The sequence below is a fragment of the Staurois parvus genome, unplaced genomic scaffold (assembly GCF_062004578.1).
Source record: "Staurois parvus isolate SC_StPar_1 unplaced genomic scaffold, SC_StPar_1.0 ptg000389l, whole genome shotgun sequence".
Classification (NCBI taxonomy): domain Eukaryota; kingdom Metazoa; phylum Chordata; class Amphibia; order Anura; family Ranidae; genus Staurois; species Staurois parvus.
In genome coordinates this window covers 8,347,237-8,368,429 of record NW_028318185.1, presented here as the reverse complement: position 1 = coordinate 8,368,429, position 21,193 = coordinate 8,347,237, and the positions used below count along the sequence as shown (strand labels likewise).

The following is a 21,193-nucleotide window of genomic DNA, read 5'->3' as shown; positions in this document are numbered from 1 at the left end:
AATAGGTTAAATCAGTTCAATCAGATCCTACCCCTAGTTAACAAAAGCGGTGAAATCAATTCTCTGCTCTATGCTGTGTCTGTGACAGACACAGCACAGACAGCAGTTCAGCTGGAGCTGCATGTTCCTGGTTTCTTCTTCCCTTTCCCGTAACAGGTTTATCTGCTTAGTTACTGTGGCACACACCAAAAATGCTAGTTTCCTGTACCATTATAATGGTGTCCCCCACAGCTTGGTAAAGTTCCTCCTGCCAGCCCCTATGTCACTACAAAACAAAGTAGTGATACAGGAGGAGGCAGAAGTGCAGGGGATCCAGGGGTGTAAAATGCTGAAGGCTTTACCGGAAGTAAACAGCAAAGTTTCACCGCTCTTCTAAACTTAGGAAAAGGAACAGATCCTACCCCTAGTTAACAAAAGAGGTGAAATCGGTGCAATCAGATCCTGTCCCTAGCTAACAAAAGAGGTGCAATCCATTCTCTGCTCTATGCTGTGTCTGGGACAGACACAGCACATACAGCAGTTCAGCTGGAGCTGCATGCTCCTGGTTTCGTCTTCCCTTTCCTGTACCAGGTTTTTCTGCTTAGTTACTGTGGCACACACCTAAAATGCCAGTTTCCTGTACCATTAAAATGGTGTACCCCACAGCTCGATGTGGTTCCTCCTGCCAGCCCCTACATCACTGCAAAGCAAAGTAGTGATACAGGAGGAGGCAGAAGTGCAGGAGATCCAGTGCTGTAGAATGCTGAAGGCTTTACCGGTTCTGACTCACCACCCATCAGAGAGGTAAGTAGTCAGAGGCTTTCTAAAATGTTGGATTTTATTTTTGAACTCAAAAGTCATTTTCACACTAGCCTATAGAATCAATACAACAAACACAACGTATTTACAGTATACACATTTTTGTATTTCGTTTTGGATAGAGTATGGAAGGGCTTTAACCCCTATCTCTTTTTTCTTTGGTGTGTCACAATGGGGAGATTTATCCTTCAAGTCCTGTCCTAAAGACGCAACAGGAAATGAGAGAAAAACTCAACCAAGTGAGCGGAATTCCTATCTTAGACGGCAATAAAAACTTGATGGGGAAGGGTGGGGGGGGGGGGTCTAAAGCCAACACTACTGAAAACAAAACCAAAAAAATTTGTCTTTATGTACATTTTAACCTCCCTGGCGGTATGAGTATTTCCGATTTTTGGTGCTGAAAGCGGTACCATTTTTTTGCATTGAAATATGTAGTTTTTTATTGTAGGCTGTAATTTTTAGGAATAACTTACTGAAATCTGTCCGAACAAGAGTCTAGTAAACATTCCGGATATGATAAAACTTGAAACACGAAATCATAAATTATAATTTAATTAATAATCATAAAAAATAATAATAATATAATAATAATAATAATAATACATTTAATTCAATAATATAATCAAACCAAAAACACTGAAATTTGAAATATAGCGCCAATTCGCACATCACTGAGCAAAGTCGCAAAATCGTTTTCAGTGTCTGATGAGGAATTTCCCCCACGAATCATTATCACTCAATTCTGGGAGTTGTTTCTAATTTACTATCGCTGTTCTCTAGCCGGTCTAAAATCGCTTTTGACCTAAAGGGATGCTTTTTGGACGCCATGGACTTTTCTAAGTTTCCAGGCAGAAAGAGCAGTCAAAATGCAGGCAGGGCACAGGACAAAGCACTCGGGACAAAATATATGTGAAATGCATTGAAACAGCAATGTTTTACTATATAATAATAATTTTAAAAAAAATTACATTTTTTAAAAATTTCAAATTTGCCGCCGGTTCCGGCGCCCGTAAGTCCCGACGTCACAGGGACCGGAACACGGAAGCCGGATGCCGGCATCGGCCGGAGGAGATGGCCGGGGACGCTGCAGGGGACACTTCGCGGGAGCGAAGGACAAGGTAAGCACTGCAGGGACTCCCTGAGCAACGCCGCATGGTAAGCCTGAGTGTAGCTTGGGGTTACTGCTCTTGGTACTGAAATTTTACCCCGAGCTACACTCGGGAATACCACCAGGGAGGTTAAAGCAGCTTTTCTCAACCAGGGTTCTGTAGGACCACAGGGTTCCTCCAGAGGGCTTCTGGCCTTTTTTGCCTCTCATACATGTAACCATTGACATCAATAACCTTTTATGCTGAAGGGTGAATTCTTCCCACTGGCCACCAATGTAAGAAGCAATCTTTCTACACCAATATAAGGTGAGCTGTAGTAATTATTAGCATTGGTTCCGTAAGACCTGAAAGTTATTCCAACGGTTCCTTAACGTAAGTAGGTTGAGAAAGGCTGCTATAGGACAGACAAGCCCCAACATAAGTTTTGAAATTACTATTATTTTACAACACAAACTTACAGTTTTACTTCCAACAGTGTAGAACCATGGAAAACATAGAAAGTAGAAACAATACAGCAGAAAAGACAACAAACTAACTTCCAATATCCACCCCGAGGGGCAATTTGCGATTACATTAGTAGAGCTGCTGGAAATGTTATCCAGGAGTCCAAATGTATCACCATTCTGACTAAATAGTTATGGGATGGATTGGCATTTTGTTGCCATCTTGAATTTCAAGGCTGTGACAGGTTAAATAGACAGGCTGTATTTTTTGATGACTATAACAGCATGTGTTAATACTAGTAATAGCGCCTTCGCATAAAAAAAAATAAAAATATAAGAAATGAGAACCTTCCAGACACTTACAGGAATAAGGAATTTCTTGATTTCTTCCAAAGCATGCCCCATCCTTGCGTAGGCTTCTGCCGGAGGAGCAAAGACCTCAATGAGCACGTGAAGATCATCATTAAGATGGAAGTATTTTGCTTCTCCACTTTTTCGGAGCTCTTCTTCCTGCAGCAAAAAATACAGGGAAGTTATCCTACTATTCAAACTGCCCAAACTAGAGAAACGTGTTACTGGACTTTAGAAAATGTCTAATGAAAAAGTAGGTAATTATACTAAAATAGACAGCATGTGCAGTCACTAAATATAGCCAATGAAAGTTTTTTTTCTCATCCTTGTAATCAGGGGCAGACTGACCATTTGGAAACTCGGGCACTGCCCAAGGGCCCGGGGTCAGTAGGGGGCCCCATGAGATGCCCCTGGTACCTTTTTCATAGACTTTTTTGAGTTTGGGCAAGGACACAGGGGCCCCATGATCCCCTATTGCCCGGGGGCCCCATGAGTTGTCAGTCCGCCCCTGGACAGGCCATTGGTACCTCAGTGTAGAAGTGGAAAACCCAGTTACTCCTGCGCTTGGTGATGGACTCAATGTCATTAGGACCACATAACGATGCGCCCTCTGTTTGTTTTTCTCACATCGGTACCTCAGGACTGGTTGATTTTCAGATATACTTACTGTATATATATCATAGTTTGCGGACTCTATAACTTTCCTACAGACTAAACAATAAACACTTTGGCCTAAATTTATGAACAAAGATTACTTATTTGCAAAATACATTTTATAACAGAAATGCATAAAAAACCCTTATTTCTAAATTTTCTTTTTTTTTGTTTATTTAGCATAAAAAACCTAGCAGTGATCAAATACCACCAAAAGAAAGCTCTATTTGTGTGAAAAAAAAATAAAAAGATAAAACTTATGTGGGTACAGTGTTGCATGACCGTACAATTGTCATTCAAAGTGTGATAGTGCAATGCAGCTGTGGCCAAACCTGTATTTGACTTGGTATCAGCCCTATCCCTGTACAGCAGAGCTTAAAGTGCAAGTAAACTCCCACCTGGACACTTGTACTTACAGGTAAGCTGATAATAAAGCATGCACCGTTTAGGAGATATTCAGTGTCCCTTCAGCCAATGATGTCACCGGCGCAAGCGCTCAGAAGGAACAGCATACCCCTGCGGTTCCTTCAGAGCCAGGGGCGGACTGACCATTTGGAAAACTTGGGCACTGTCAGTAGGGGGCCCCATGAGATGCCCCTGGTACATTTTTCATAGACTTTTTTGAGTTTGGGCAAGGACACAGAGGCCCCATGATCCCCTATTGCCCGGGAGCCCCATGAGTTGTCAGTCCGCCCATGTTCAGAGCCCTGTGCTGTGGCGGAGACTCCCCTCCGCATGCCAAGCCTGAAAAATTTTCCTTGGCAGGAAGGGGGTGAAAGTGCTGGGTATTGACATGGTTAAACAATTGTTTTTTTGTTTTTTTGTTGTTGTTTTGGGTCATTACCTTGGCTTTATCCCTCATGGACCCTTTTCCTAGTATAGACATCTTCGTCAGCGTGTCTTCTTGCAATCTTTTCAAAGAATTACCACGAGGACCCAAGAGCTTACCAACAAAGTTAAACTGTATGAAGACAAAGGAAAAAAATTACATGTAAAAAAGTTGATATATGAATAATATACTTTTATCAATTTCAGTAACAAGGCGTAATAAACTAACCAATTACTGGCAGCTTAGCTTGGGCCGCTGTATGATCTACACAGGGTATAAATAGAGGATTCACACCGAGCCGGCTGACAAGGCTTGGCATAGGGCCCATCTGACACAGCATCCAAACCTCTACGATAAGGTCGCGGCGGAGAGGTGAATCCTGCCACAGAAGGATAATAAGCCAAGCCAATGTGCACACATAGGGACGGCTGCTCAGAAGGTTTAATTAAAATTAAAAGCAGCGGATGAGGAGAGGAAGGGCGTGCGCCTGGGCTGCATTTAGAGCAATCAGAAGTAGACAGGGCTTCCGTGACCTCCTATTAAAGTGGACCTTTCAATAAATTCAGAAGCTTGCATAAATGAATTCCTAATATGCCATAATGTATATAACAACACACATGGGTGATCACCGGAGAAAGATGACCATATTCACTTGCAATGCAGTCAGGCAAGTACCATTCTCCTGGCAACCACCAAACCCGACGCATCTATTAGATTTCCAGACAGAGAAGCCTGATTGGTCACTCCAGAAAACACGTTTCCTCTGCTTTCGAGTCCTGTGGCGGCATGCTTTATACCACTGCATTCAACGCTTTGCATTGCACTTGGTGATTTAAGGTGTGGATGCAGCTGCTCGGCCATAGAAACCCATTCCATGAAGCTCTCTGCACAGTGTTGTGCTAATCTGAAGGCCAGATGAAGTTTGGAGGTCTTTAGCTATTGACTCTGCAGACAGTTGGCGACTTCTGCACACTGTGCGCTTCAGCATGAGCTGACCCCGCTTTGTCATTTTATGTGGCCTACCACTTCGTGGTTCAGTTGTTGTTGTTCCCGGTGACTTCCACTTTGCTGTGGGCAGCACAGTGGCTAAATGGTTAGCACTTCCACCTGGCAGTACTAGGGTCATCGGTTCAAATCCCAACCACGGCACCACCTGCATGGACTCTGCATGTTCTTCCTGTGCCTGCGAGGGTACCCTTGGTTTCTAACACACTCCAAAGACATGCTGGTAGGTTAATTGGGTCCTTTCTAAATTGGCCCTAGTACATGAATGTGAGTTAGGAACCTTGACTGCCATATCCTCTTCTCAGGGCAAGTGCCCCATTCCCCTCCCTGACAGAACCAGTTTTTGAAGAAGTCTATAATTTTTCCCAAAAACTTGAGATTTTAATGTTAAACAGCCTTCCTTGAAGTCCAGTGAACTTTGCCTAGGCTGGGAAGAGGCCAATCTGCTGCAGGTAGGAGGAAGCATTTTTTCAGTCTCCTCACCTCTTGTGATCAGACTGCAATATTGAAACCTTGTAGCATGTCACAGGGTGAGAGGCTGTAGAAGGGGCTGATCTGAGTTGGACATTTTTTTAACACAACCAAGAACGGCACATGCTTCTCGATTTATAGAACTGTGTCATTCCAGGATTGGCATTACAGAAAAAAGGCGCAGCACAATGTACCTTTCTGGCAGGTCAAAGAGTGATACGTTAATTGGCTCCTGTCTAAATTGGCCCTAGTATGTGTATGTATGAATGTAAGTTAGGGACCTTAGATTGTACACCCCTTGAGGGTTAGGGACTGATGTGAATGTACAATATATATGTAAAGCGTTGCATGCATTGATGGTGCTATTTAAGTACCTGAAATAAATACATTGTCAGGAAGAGTACTGTGTTCTCTGTGAGAGGTAATAAATACCTGGAAGTGTTACACTACTCCAGATGTGGCTATATTATACATAGTTCCATTGGTCCAGAAAATCCCCCCCACACCATGACACCACCACCACCAGCCTGAACCGTTGATATAAGGTAGGATGGATCCATGCTTTCATGTTGTTTACACCAAATTCTGACCCTACCATCTGAATGTCGAGACTCATCAGACCAGGCAATGTTTTTCCAATCTTTTATTGTCCAATATTGGTGAGTCTGTGAGAATTGTAACCTCCGTTTCCTGCTCTTAGCTGACAGCAGTAGCACCCGGTGTGGTCTTCTGCTGCTGTAGCCCATCTTCTTTAAAGTTTGACACGTGTGTTCAGGGATTGTATTTTGCATACCTTGGTTGTAATGAGTGGTTATTTGAGTTACTGTTGCCTTTCTATCATCTCAAATCAGCCTGCCCATTCTCTTCTGACCTCTGACATCAACAAGGCATTTTTGTCCACACAACTGGCGCTCACTGGATATTTTCTCTTTTTCGGACCATTCTCTGTAAACCCTAGAGATGGTTGTGTGAAAATCCCAGTAGATCAGCAGTTTTTGAAATAGTCAGACCAGCCTGTCTGGAACCAACAACCAAGCCACGTTCAAAGTCACTTAAATCCCCCTTCTTCCCCATTCTGATGCTTGGTTTGAACTTTAGCAAGTCCTTTTCACCATGTCTAGATGCCTAAATGCATTGAGTTGCTGCCATGTGATTGGCTGATTAGCAATTTGTGTTACCAAGCAACTTAACAGGTGTACCTAATAAAGTAGCTGGTGAGTGTATATACCATACCCAGCCAATACCCTTGGAAGCATGCTGAGTGGCTGGCCTGATTCATAGTGGACACACAATGATGCACCGCTCTGTGTCTCCGCCTAAGCCAATAATCTTGTATTTAAACAATATTTGCATATCCTGAAGTTCAGCTATAAAAGGAGCTATAAAGTCTACCTGGAAAACATTGAGCTTGCTAAGGCACTAGTGCATCAAACAATTGCCACTTTTTTTCTTAGTGCTATTCACCGGTTTTTCATCTTTTTATCGCAAATCAGTGCTGCTGAGATCTTACTATCTGACACTGCATGCTACAATTTACAAGTGCACTCAAAGCCTTCTGCATCATGGACTCATCTGAATACCAACACCACACCACCCCAATTACAGTGGGGCAAAAAAGTATTTAGTCAGCCACCAATTGTGCAAGTTCTCCCACTTAAAAAGATGAGAGAGGCCTGTAATTGGCATCATAGGTAGACCTCAACTATGAGAGACAAAATGAGAAACAAATCCAGACAATCACATTGGCTGATTTGGAAAGAATTTATTTGCAAATTATGGTGGAAAATAAGTATTTGGTCAATATCAAAAGTTCATCTCAATACTTTGTTATATATCCTTTGTTGGCAATGACAGAGGTCAAACGTTTCCTGTTAGTCTTCACAAGGTTGGCACACACTGTTGCTGGTATGTTGGCCCATCCTCCATGCAGATCTCCTCTAGAGCAGTGATGTTTTGGGGCTGTTGCTGGGCAACACGGACTTTCAACTCCCTCCAAAGGTTTTCTATGGGGTTGAGATCTGGAGACTGGCTAGGCCACTCCAGGACCTTGAAATGCTTCTTACGAAGCCACTCCTTCGTTGCCCGGGCGGTATGTTTGGGATCATTGTCATGTTGGAAGACCCAGCCACGTTTCATCTTCAATGCCCTTGCTGATGGAAGGAGGTTTGCACTCAAAATCTCACGATACATGGCCCCATTCATTCTGTCCTGTACATGGATCAGTCGTCCTGGTCCCTTTGCGGAGAAACAGCCCCAAAGCATGATGTTGTCACCCCCATGCTTCACAGTAGGTATGGTGTTCTTTGGATGCAACTCAACATTCTCTCTCCTCCAAACACGATGAGTTGTGTTTCTACCAAACAGTTCTATTTTGGTTTCATCTGACCATATGACATTCTCCCAATCCTCTTCTGGATCATCCAAATGCTCTCTAGCAAACTTCAGACGGGCCCGGACATGTACTGGCTTAAGCAGGGGGACACGTCTGGCACTTCAGGATCTGAGTCCCTGGCGGCGTAGTGTGTTACTGATGGTAGCCTTTGTTACGTTGGTCCCAGTTTTTTGCAGGTCATTCACTAGGTCCCCCCGTATGGTCCTGGGATCTTTGCTCACCGTTCTTGTGATCATTTTGACCCCACGGGGCGAGATCTTGCGTGGAGCCCCAGATCAAGGGAGATTATCAGTGGTCTTGTATGTCTTCCATTTTCTAATTATTGCTAGCACAGTTGATTTGTTCACACCAAGCTGCTTGCCTATTGCAGATTCAGTCTTCCCAGCCTGGTGCAGGTCTACAGTTTTGTTTCTGGGGTCCTTCGACAGCTCTTTAGTCTTCACCATAGTGGAGTTTGGAGTGTGATTGTTTGAGGTTGCGGACAGTTGTCTTTTATACTGATAACAAGTTCAAACAGGTGCCATTGATACAGGTAATGAGGGCAGGACAGAGGAGCCTCTTAAAGAAGAAGGTACAGGTCTGTGAGAGCTAGAAATCTTGCTTGTTTGTAGGTGATCAAATACTTATTTTCCACCATAATTTGCAAATAAATTCTTTCCAAATCAGCCAATGTGATTGTCTTGATTTTTTTTCTCATTTTGTCTCTCATAGTTGAGGTCTACCTATGATGCCAATTACAGGCCTCTCTCATCTTATTAAGTGGGAGAACTTGCACAATTGGTGGCTGACTAAATACTTTTTGCCCCACTGTATGTGTTGCAAGCCTATTTTACGCCACAAATATACATACATTCAATACATGAAAGTAGATCTAAACCATAAAGACAGTATACACCTTCCTTGTTGCCTCATACCCAAAACCTACAGCATAGTACACACTACATTGCCCAAAGTATTAGGACGCCTGCCTTTACACGCACATGAACTATAATGGCATCCAAGTCTTAGTTTGTAGGGTTCAATATTGAGTTGGCCCACCTTTTGCAGCTATAACAGCTTCAACTCTTCTGGGAAGGCCATCCACAAGGTTTAGGAGGGTGTCTATGGGAAGGTTTGACCATTCTTCCAGAAGCGCACTTGTGAGGTCAGGCACTGATGTCAGATGAGAAGGCCTGGCTCACAGTCTCCGCTCTAATTCATCCCAAAAGGGTTCTGTCGGGTTGAGGTCAGGACTCTATGCAGGCCAGTAAAGTTCCTCCACCCCAAAATTGCTCATCCATGTCTTTATGGACCTTGCTGTGTACACTGGTGCGCAGTCATGTTGGAACAGGAAAGAGCCATCACCAAACTGTTCCTACAAAGTTGAGAGCATGAAATTGTCCAAAATGTCTTGGTATGCTGACACCTTAAGAGTTCCCTTCACTGGAACTAAGGGGGCCAAGCCAAAACCCTAAAAAACAACCCCACACCATAATCCCCCCTCCACCAAACTTTACACTTGGCACAATGCAGTCAGGAAAATACTGTTCTCCTGGCAACAGCCAAACCCAGACATGTCCATCGGATTGCCAGACAGAGGAGCGTAATTCATACTCTAGAGTCCAGTGGAGGCATGCTTTACACCACTGCATCTGGCGCTTTGATTGCATTGGTTTTGTAAGGCTTCGATGCAGCTGCTCGGCCTTGGAAACCCATTCCATGAAGCTCTCTATGCACTGTTGTTGTGCTAATTTGAAGGTCACATGAAGTTTGGAGGTCTTTAGCTATTGACTCTGCAGACAGTTGGTGACTTCTGCGCACTGTGCGCTTCAGCATGACCTGATCCTGCTCTGTCATTTTCCATGGCCTACCACTTGGTGGCTGAGTTGCTGTTGTTCTTAGTTGCTTCCACTTTATTATAATCCCACTAACAGTTGAGCGTGGAATATTTAGGAGCCAGGAAATGTCACGGATGGACTTATTGCACAGGTGACAACCTATCACGGGACCACGCTTGAAGTCACTGAGCACCTGAGAGCGACCCATTCTTTCACAAATGTTTGTAGAAGCAGTCTGCATGCCTAGGGGCTTGATTGTATACACCTGTGGCCATGGAGGGGATTAGAACACCGGAATCCAATGATTTGGATGGGACGTCCCAATATATAGTGTATCTTCACATTTCTGTGTCAGAGGTGTATTTTTATGCATAAACATGAGGCATGCGGCATGGTACTGCATAGATTAATGCATGACCTCTGTCTGTATTCTAAGAACTGCACTATTCAGAAACAATAAATCCTACAAGTCCTGGGTATCTAAGTCTAGTGCTTATGCAGGTGGAAGCTACACAGTAATTAGATATGACACAGACACAAGCAGGTAGAGCAACAAAAGGAAAATATGTGATATCATTGTATTAGCACTCTCATGATGCAACACAGAGGAAATGGCAAGGCATTTTTGGGACACTGTGTGATCTGAAACAAGAATTTGCCTGTCCCTTTAATGAATAGGGGCAAGCTAGGTGAATGAATACATGGACATAGGGGAATCAATCAGCCATGACACTACAAACTGCAGCCACAACATGGGATCCTATCAATACGAGTTAAGGCAAACACAGTGAATGTAACTATAATATTATTGTAATACTTGGGGGAGAGCCTGTTGGTATTAGAAACAGTCCTTGGGGTTGAATTACTAAAGGCAAATAGACTGTGCATTTTGCAAGTGCAGCAGCACTCATTTCCCCCAGAGCTTTGGGAATGTGGTGTAGCTTCACTTTGTAATGAATACCCAATCAAGTGCAAGGAAGAAAAAACTGCATGTTTGCTTGCACATCCTTGGATGATGGAAATCAGCAGAGCTTCACCACTTTCCCCAAACTATGTAGAAAATGAGCGCAACTGCACTTCTAAAGTGCACAGTCTCTACTCCTTCCGTAAACCAACTATTCATTTTTAATAAATTAATTGAAATTTAAAAATTGAAAGAAGCTTATTTTAGCATGAAAAAATAAATAAGAGTCCACACTTCTTTTACACAAAATAGGACTTCAGCTCACTGTCATTCCAAGCATGTCCCACCACAGGGTTTTTAAAGTTCACACTTGCTTCAGAGGTTCATAAACATTGCAAGAGCTCAACAGCAGCATCTCAGTAGCAAGATAGTCCAAAGTCCTCACACAACTGTGTCCTGCTCTACTCAATACTTCACAGACACCTGCACTTCTCAGACCTCTCCTGCAGGCAGGTTAACCCTTTCAGGACCAAAATACCTGTAGTCGGGGATGTAGGCACGTTTCCTCCTAAAATTTCTTTGAGCCTCCGAATTTCGGGTCCCATACCAGTATTTAATAATCCTGAAAAAACCTGTAAGTCTGATTCTTCTTTTTGCCAGATAACCCCGGAACCCCTCACCCTGCATGGGTGAGAATCCTTGAGTACTCCAACATTGCCCCCTTAAAGGGACCACAACCCAAATGGCCAAACAGGGTTTAGATCTACTTTAAAGCCCAACTAGGCCACAATAAGCTTACCAGAATTAAAACTGTTAAACACTCCTTTGACTCAAAACAAGGCCGCATCTAGGGGGGGTGATGGGGTGGGCTGCGGCCAGCCAGATTTGTAGCTGTGCCCCCTCCACCCAGGTCTTTGAGAATGCATGAGGCAGTCTAATGCAGACAGTTGATGTAAGGAGGCACTCTAGTGGGTCTATTTGATGTAATGGGGCACTCTGATGGGGACACCTGATGTAAGGGGTCACTCTCATGGGGACCTTGATGTAGAGGGGCACTCTGATGGGGACACCTGATGTAAGGGGTCACTCTCATGGGGACCTTGATGTAGAGGGGCACTCTTATGGGAACATTTGATGTAAGGGGGCACTCTGATGGGAATATCTGATGTAAGGGGGAACTCTGATGGGGACATCTGATGTAAGGGATACTCTGATGGGTGCAAGGGGCAAAGCTAATGGGAACTCTATATAAAGGGGGACTCTGATGAGGACTGCTGATATTAAGGGGGGCTCTGATAAGGACAGCTAATATAAGGGTTCACAGGTTCTGTTTAATCATCCAATCCTAATGATAGCCTAATTCATACTAGTGTTTCCCAGGTTGTGATATTGTGACAGTGTTGTCATTCTGCCCCCTTACTTTTTTTTTTACTTCACTCCCAGATCAGATAGGCTAGATCCGGTCCTGCCTCAAAAGCAATCTCCAGTCATGGACACATTCTTCTACATTCTGTAAATCTGCTTGTTTAGATGCTGGATTAGTAGAAATCCTGCTGTACCTCTGGGCCACTTTGTTTAAGACATTGCTGGTCTTATAGACCCCAGGTCTGCCGCCATGTCTCCACCTCACTCTCCTCCAAGCCATTCATAGAACGAAGTCCAGAGCTGTGTGCTTTGTGAATAGTCTGGAGGAGAGGATAGGAAGGCAGAGATAGTGCCTACATCTCAACAGCCTGAAAGTGCATAACTCAAAGGATCAGCACATGTGCAGATTTGGAATTCCAGTGATGGAATTAGTTTACTAGAACAAAGTGGGTCTACAATTTTCATACCTCCTATTCTGCTCTTAGACAATCAACATCTGCCTTGACATATTCTGTGGATTGGAATTGGATGTCTGTCCATTTTCTCCTACATCCCAGAAAGTAGCTTACTTAGATGATGGATTAGTACAACTCCTGCTGTACTTCTGGGCCACTCATATGTAGGTGCTGAAGGTTTCATAGACCCCAGGGCTGAGGTTGTGTCTCCACCTCCTTCTCCTACTGGCCATTCATAAAATTAAGCCCAGGGCTTTATGTTTTGTGAAAGTTCTGCGGAAGTGGAAGGCAGAGACAGTGGCCTGAAAGTAAATGGTCTAAAGCGGGTGTCGGCAACCCGTGGCTCCGGAGCCGCATGCGGCTCTTTTTCACCTTTCCTGCGGCTCCGGAGCACACTGCCCACCAGGTGACAGGCAATAGGGTTGCCGTAGCTCGGTGGTCGGCAAGCCGCGGCTCTTTTAATGCAGCTCTTCTGTGTGCCGGGTGCCCGCTGGCAAACATTGGCTGTCAGGATGTAGGCGGGGCAGTGTGACGAACTCCTCTCCTCTCACAGTCCGCCCTGAAGACCAGAACGGCGTGGGAACACGGCAAGAGGTACGCGCGGAGCAAAGGTAAGTGAATTGACACAATAGGGGGGATGAATTACTATGGGGGATGAATTACTATGGGGGATGAATTACTATATGGGGGATGAATTACTATGGGGGATGAATTACTATATGGGGGATGAATTACTATATATGGGGGATGAATTACTATGGGGGATGAATTACTATATGGGGAATGAATTACTATGGGGGATGAATTACTATGAGGGATGAATTACTATATGGGGGATGAATTACTATGGGGGATGAATTACTATATATGGGGGATGAATTACTATGGGGGATGAATTACTATATGGGGGATGAATTACTATATGGGGGATGAATTACTATGTGGGGGATGAATTACTATGTGGGGGATGAATTACTATATGGGGGATGAATTACTATGGGGGATGAATTACTATATGGGGGATGAATTACTATAGGGGGGATGAATTACTATGGGGGATGAATTACTATATGGGGGATGAATTACTATAGGGGGGATGAATTACTATGGGGGATGAATTACTATATGGGGGATGAATTACTATGAGGGATGAATTACTATATGGGGGATGAATTACTATATGGGGGATGAATTACTATATGGGGGATGAATTACTACATATGGGGGATGAATTACTATGTGGGGGATGAATTACTATGTGGGGGATGAATTACTATGTAGGGGATGAATTACTATATGGGGGATGAATTACTATATGGGGGATGTATTTTCAGTTTTAAAAATGTTTCTCTCAAAATAAATTTCAATCGTGGTTTTGGCGAGATTTGGCTCAGTTGAAAAAAAAGGTTGCCCACCACTGACCTAAGGCTATGATTGTGATTATGACGATACACTGTGGCCCTGATTAAACCTTTGCTTACTGGGCCTTTAAACCCCCTTCATGACCAGAGCGCTTTTTGCAATATATGCAGTGTCGGATTTGTTTTAAATGTTGCAATGGTTTTGCGGCTCCCAGTCTTTTTTTCCCTCTCGGAAATGGGTCCAAGTGGCTCTTTATGTCTTAAAGGTTGCAGACCCCTCGTCTAAAGGATTAACACCAATGCAGATTTCCTGAAGCCAAGGATGGAATTATATAAGTAGATAAGATTGTTCAAACCTCTAATACTGCAGCACCGCTCCAGGCCTGTGCATCATTCAGTTACTGTAGGCGTTCAGCATGTTCAAAAAGCCTGTCTCCGCATGCGGTTAAAAAGAATGGAGGAGTAGGAGACTTTCATCGCTAACAACTTGATTGCAACCCGTTTATCAGAGAAACACGTTAAGGAAATTTGATAACAGGGAAGGGATGTCATGGAAGCAGCCATACTATTGATGGTTCAATAAAGTATACTTTGAAGAAAGAGATATTTGGTGTGCAGCTCCTATTCAGCCATTCCTTAGAACTTTCACACCTCCCATACTGTTCTTGGACAATCAACATCTGTCTTAAAACATTCCAGGGATTGGACTTGGATGTCAGTGCTACCTGTGTGGATATCAACGTTGGGGTATGATGCCAAATACACTTTAGAACCTAAAAAAGTGGCGTGGAGAAGCTAAGAAACATCTTCAACAATATAGAATAAGACGTTGAATGTGACTAACTACTGCTAGATATACCGTGACTTGAATTAATGGGAACCTTCACAGACAGAAGGAAAGAAGATAAAGCATAATACTTACTTTAGGAAACTGTTTAATGGGGATTAGTACTTTTTGTGCCAGCTTCATGTTCTTATTAATCACCACATCAATATATTGGTCTTCAGTGCTGTCTGTGCTCTCTTCCCCCTTCTGTATTTTTTCAATTTCTGAAAAAAAAAAGAAAAAGAAAACTTACTTTAGCCACTTGCTGTCTGAGGAAATTTTGTAATCTTTTCCCACAACCATAATTTTGTGCTAGAAAATGCCTTAGAACCCCCAAGAGTTTAATATATTTTCTGAAAACAGAGGCCCTATAGAATAAAATGGTGGCAATTTTTTATATCCCACAAAATTTGCTTAGTTGTTTATCAAACACAAATTTTAAAGATAAAATACACTGAAGTGAATTTTCTTGCACACAAACAAAATATAATATCCATATTTTATGTAAAATATAAAAGATGATGTTGCGTCAAGCAAATAGATACCAAACATGTCAAGATTCAAAAAAGCACACACACGTTTGCATTTGCATGTATTTAGCATGGGATGGGGGTGCTTTTATTTTATTTTTCTACTATTTTCATTTATTTTGTTTACATTTTGTACACTTTTTTTTCATTTAATTTAACTTGGGCAGGTTACAGAAAATCATGCTTGATTAGGTGATTCCCTGGCTGTAACAGTTCTGGTACGGGAAGTGATGAAAGTTATCATTGGTTCTGGGTTCATTCATCACAGAGGAGATAGGGGAACACATGTTTCCCCATTTCCTCTGTGAGAAGCCATCTTGGCTACTTAATGCAGTCCTGAGCTCTTCAGAGAAATGGGAGAGCCTGGGAACCAGTCCTTCAGAGCGATGTAAAAGCGATTCGGTGGCTGAAAACTCAAAGCAGCTGATCCTGGCTGAAAAAATGTTACAAAGATCATGGCTGCAGCTGCACCTACTAGCTGCACCTACTATGATCTTGTAGTAACCAGTTGCTTACAGAACATCTATATACATATATCGATCAGTAAGCTGTCAAAGGTTTTAAAGTTGTATCCAAAAAAAATTAAAAAGGGGGGGGGCGCACTAGTGCAGAAAGAAACACACTAGTACTAGCCAGAACCTGCTTATTCTACCAGAATTTATTAGGATCATGGGAAGAAGACTGAAACAACCTCACTAATACAGAAAGAAAGTAGATAATGCATGAGTCACAGATGGTGGGACTTCAAACAAGATTCCCAGTAGATCCCATTTCTGCAGGTCACCGGTATTAAAGCCCAGCTAAACTTTCAATTTAAATCATCTAAATACATTCCAGATGTGCAGATGCTTACAGTTTATCTTCTTTCAAAATCACCCACAGCGTTTGTAGAAAAGACTGTCCCCTGCTCTATTTGAGGAAGCAATTGTCTCCTTGCAGAGGCCCAACATGCCCCTGCTGAGTCAGAACCAGATATTTCCAACCAATGAGCTTTGATAATTGCAGATCTATAGGTCTCACTTAGTGGGGTGGGGTAGGATCTCTGCAAAGAGACCACTTCTGCTCCACAAAAAGAGTAAGAATTCTTCTCTGCAGTGTGCTTGCAGGGGACTGGATTTTCTACTCAAGCTGTGGCTGCTTTGGAAAACAAATATGAACTGTAAGACTTTGCACACCATTTGCTTTGATGCACATTGGATGTATGTGGCTGATTTTGGTTGAACTGGGCTTTGAAGTACATTTAAACTTCAACTAAATAATATTTAGTTTGTTAAAACATTGTGTATTGTAAACTATGATCTATCTGCTATGAACTATCACTTTTTTGCATCTTATTTCTAAACAGCCTTCAGCCTCTTTGAAACCTTTCTTTGTCTGCACATTATTGCTCTGGACGAGCTTCCTGATGGTGACAACAGTAGACCATACCTACACAATGAGCTGCAGCATTTGCTATATCAACATCTATGGCCATGGATGGATATTGATGGCCATAGATGGATCAAAATGTACCCAGCTTAATCCTCTCCTGTAGTATATCTGCAGTCTATGAGCATGTTCTTTTACATGTCTGCAGTCTCTTCTGTAGTATAATATTTACTTAATATTATGTGTGGTATAAAACAGAGGGACTGAGATGAGATATGGACACTAACTAAGCCATCATCCCAAAATATAGTGGTGTTAGAAACCACTAAAAGGTTTTAATGCACTGGTATCAGGTCCCAGCAAGAATTTCCAAATGTCCACTTAATTATCTCCTTGTGTGCTTTTGGGGTTGCAGTAAAGGGGCGTGCATGCCTGTATCTAGTGGTCCTACCCAATAGTGCAGCTTTTCTGGGTTGAAATCTTTCATATCATTTCTACTCTGGTTGGCACCCCCATGGCACCAGACCCAGTGTTGGCGAACTAAACCAATGCTCTTTTGACCTCAAAAAAGCCCAACTAAAGCTCTCCCTGCAGGCTACATCTGTGTCCAAACAAACCATCCCAAAGCCCTTGAAAACCTCAACCCTATTTGGAGATGAAAAATCGGATTATGCAGGCCATGATTCACAGGACAATTGAAGCAACCTTACTGGACACAGTTTGTGAAGATGTGAAGATTTGGCAGGTACGAGTGGATACTTTTTGCCCACAGGCTTTGATGCCTCTCTTCTGAAACCATACCTTTTCAGCAGCCCATTGGGTTACTAATTACTACCTCCACACGGATGAGTGCAGTAGACCTCCTACCTCCTTCTTTGACCCTTTTTATCCCACCTTGTCTCCACTTTCTCTTTTTTACTTTTCTGCATATGCCGATTGGTTTCCAGTGCTAATTTTGCACCTCAATTCCTCTAGATTTACTGCCCTAAAGGCCTTCTTGTTCCTAGCAGATTACACAGTCTTTGCTTTATAGGACTTGCTGCCTTCATAATCACCCTGCTTAGATGATATCTGTCAATCTATGAGTTACTGTTACACACTGAATTGTTCAATTGTGATCGGTATAGCAGTAAACATGGGTGTGATACCCACCTTCTATTTCAAATGTACCATGCTTAACTATGTCTATATTTGCCTGTTTTCCAATAAAAAAGATTTAATAAGAATATTATGTGTGGCTCTTTGGTGATGTCAAGTCAAGGCAGATACTTTTGGCCTCCATATTAAAAAAGATGACCACCATTACAGCTCTTGATGTGACTTAAGTAATTATTAGGTGGGCTATAGGGAGTACAAAGCATAAACATTAGTTGTAAAGGGGCTGCAGTAATGATCTCTAGCAGTCTCATGTTATGTGTCTCCAGTCTATGACTGTCTCTTTAAGCATGTCCCCAGTCTCCAATTCCTATAGCATGTTTGTAGACACTAACTCTCTTCCGTATCAAAAAAGTTGACCACCACTGCAGCTCTTGATGTGACTTAAGTAATTATTAAGTGGGCTATAGGGAGTACAAAGTTTAAGTATTACTTGTAAAGGGGCTGCAGTAATGATCTCTAGCAGTCTCATGTTATGTGTCTCCAGTCTATGACTGTCTCTTTAAGCATGTCCCCAGTCTCCAATTCCTATAGCATGTTTGTAGCTACTCTCTCCCATATCAAAAAAGTTGACCACCACTGCAGCTTTTGATGTGACTTAAGTAATTATTAAGTGGGCTATAGGGAGTACAAATCATAAGTATTACTTGTAAAGGGGCTGCAATAATGACCTCTAGCAGTCTCATGTTATGTGTCTCCAGGCTATGACTGTCTCTTTAAACATGTCCCCAGTCTCCAATTCCTATAGCATGTTTGTAGCCACTAACTCTCTCCCATATCAAAAAAGTTGACCACCACTGCAGCTCTTGATGTGACTTAAGTAATTATTAAGTGGTCTATAGGGAGTACAAATAATAAGTATTACTTGTAAAAGGGCTGCAATAATAACCTCTAGCAGTCTCATGTTATGTGTCTCCAGTCTATGACTGTCTCTTTAAGCATGTCCCCAGTCTCCAATTCCTATAGCATGTTTGTAGCTACTCTCTCCCGTATCAAAAAAGTTGACCACCACTGCAGCTCTTGATGTGACTTAAGTAATTATTAAGTGGGCTATAGGGAGTACAAATCATAAGTATTACTTGTAAAGGGGCTGCAATAATAACCTCTAGCAGTCTCATGTTATGTGTCTCCAGGCTATGACTGTCTCTTTAAGCATGTCCCCAGTCTCCAATTCCTATAGCATGTTTGCAGACACTAACTCTCTCCCGTATCACGTCTGAAGTCTTTGACCATCTCCTATTGCATATCTGCAGTCTCTAGTGGTTTTTGTAAGTATTATATTTACTGAATATTATGTGTGACCCTTCCTTTAGTGATGTCAAGGGTTGTACTTTTGGCCCCCATATCATAAAAGTCAAACACCACTGCTTTACAGCTTGAGCCTGGCAGAGAAGGAAATTCATTGTTCTCATATTTGTTCTGATAGTTAAATGGTTTGGTTTATTTCTTTCAACTTCTTACTTTTTCAGTTTTTTTTTTCCTCTGATCTTTAACAATGGATCTTGATGTGACACACATCATTTTTAAGTGGGCTATAAAGAGTACAAAGTGGAAATTGTTTGCTGTATTAATGATCTCTAGCAGTCTCAAATAATGTATCCCCAATCTATGACTCTCTCTTTTAAGCATGCCCCCAATCTACAATTTCTATAGCATGTTTGAAGTTTCTAACCCTCTCATGTAGCATGTTTGCTGTGTTTGACCGTCTTCTGTTGGGTGTCTACAGTCTCTGAGCTTTCTGTAGTATTATATTCACTTCATATTATGCATGTGGCCCTTTGATGATGCCAGGGGTCGTATTGTTAGCCGCCATATCAAAAAAAGTTGACCACCACTGCTCTACAGCTTCTTCCTGCCACAGAGATACACTATAAATCAGCAATGCCCATGCTTTACTCTTCAAAGCCCTTGTCTCCCGCTGCCTGAAACATGCTTATTTGAAAGAGGGTTGAAAATAATTGTTGTAAGCAAATAGAAAAAAAAAGCAACTTTATCACAATGACACATGGACATGAAAAATAGAACAGCGCGCCGCACTGTTGACATAAGTTTCAAACAAAATTGCCAAAAACATAAATAAATTGCAATGCAGAGTTCAATTCAGAGGAAAAAGTGATGACACGGCTCCCAAAGCGATCTCAGGCTAATTCATCTCTGTTACAAATGGTGACTTTTTAAACAGGAAGCCTCTGAAACCTTTAAATTACAAAGCCAGCAAGGCTGCCGAGTCTATTTGTTCTCCTTCATGTTGTTTCGCATCATTAAAGGGCAACTGCACATAACGTCAGGGAGTGGGGGATGGTGGAGCAGATGCAGAGAGCGCATCGGGTGAGATACATTCTCCTGCATCAAACTGTTCCTTCAACTATCTAGTTTGAGGACCCAATCACAATAATGCATTGCACTGCAGTGTGATATTGTACATGCATTAGGGCTCATGTACAGTGGTGTATTTGGGTTTTGTGCTGCCCTAGGCAACAGAAAAATCATCTGCCCCCACGGACACCAACTAACACCACCCCTCCTTCCCCCTCCCGTGGAGAGAGCCACTGTGATGGATATGGTAAAATGCCTATTTGGTTTCCTGTTGAATATATACAGTTGTGTTCAAAATAATAGCAGTCAGACATCACTAACCGGATCAATCACTGTTTTTGGTAGAAATTATATTTCTGCATGGCAAATAATTTCCTAGCAGGTGTAGTAGAGTAATAGAAATCCAACAGACCCAACAGTCATGACATGCATGCTGCTGATTCTGTGTCATTGAATCACTAATTGAAAGGGGCATGTTCAAAATAATAGCAGTGTGGAGTTCTATTAGTGAGGTCATTCATTCTTTGAAAAACAGGTGGCAATTATTGCCCTTATTTAAGAAAGGAAGGCAGCAAATGTTGTCCATGCTGGTTACAGTGCATTTCTCTCTAAAATTCTGAGGAAAATGGGTCGTTCCAGACATTGTTCAGAAGAACAGCGTACCTTGATTAAAAAGTTGATAGGAGAGGGAAAAACATATAAAGAAGTGCATAAAATGATAGGCTGCTCAGCTAAAATGATTGCAAATGCTTTAAAATGGCAACCAAAACCTGAAAGACGTGGAAGAAAGTGAAAAACTACCATTGGAATGAATAGAAGAATAACCAAAATAGCAAGGACTCAGCCAACAATCAGCTCCAGGAAGATGAAAGAAGGTGTGACGTTCCCTGTGAGGACTGTTACAATTAGAAGACGCCTATGTGAAGCCAAGCTATCTGCAAGAAGCCCCCGCAAAGTCCCACTGCTGGAAAAAAGACGTGCTGAAGAGGTTAAAATTTGCCAAAGAGCACATTGACCGGCCTAAAGATAAATGGCGCAACATTT

The 21,193-nt window shown here is 42.4% G+C and overlaps 1 protein-coding gene across 3 annotated transcripts in view; it reads right to left on the bottom strand.

Moving 5' to 3' along the window:
• The window catches only part of KHDRBS3 (KH RNA binding domain containing, signal transduction associated 3), a 234,335-nt gene that overhangs the window by 130,658 nt on the left and 82,484 nt on the right, over positions 1-21,193 (bottom strand). For all 3 annotated transcript variants that reach the window (XM_089685953.1, XM_089685954.1, XM_089685955.1), the window contains 3 exons: positions 14,877-15,004; positions 4,200-4,316; positions 2,714-2,860 (listed from right to left, as the gene is read on the bottom strand). In XM_089685953.1, the coding sequence (XP_089542079.1) occupies positions 2,714-2,860; positions 4,200-4,316; positions 14,877-15,004 (392 nt within the window). The remainder of the gene's footprint in view (positions 1-2,713; positions 2,861-4,199; positions 4,317-14,876; positions 15,005-21,193) is intronic.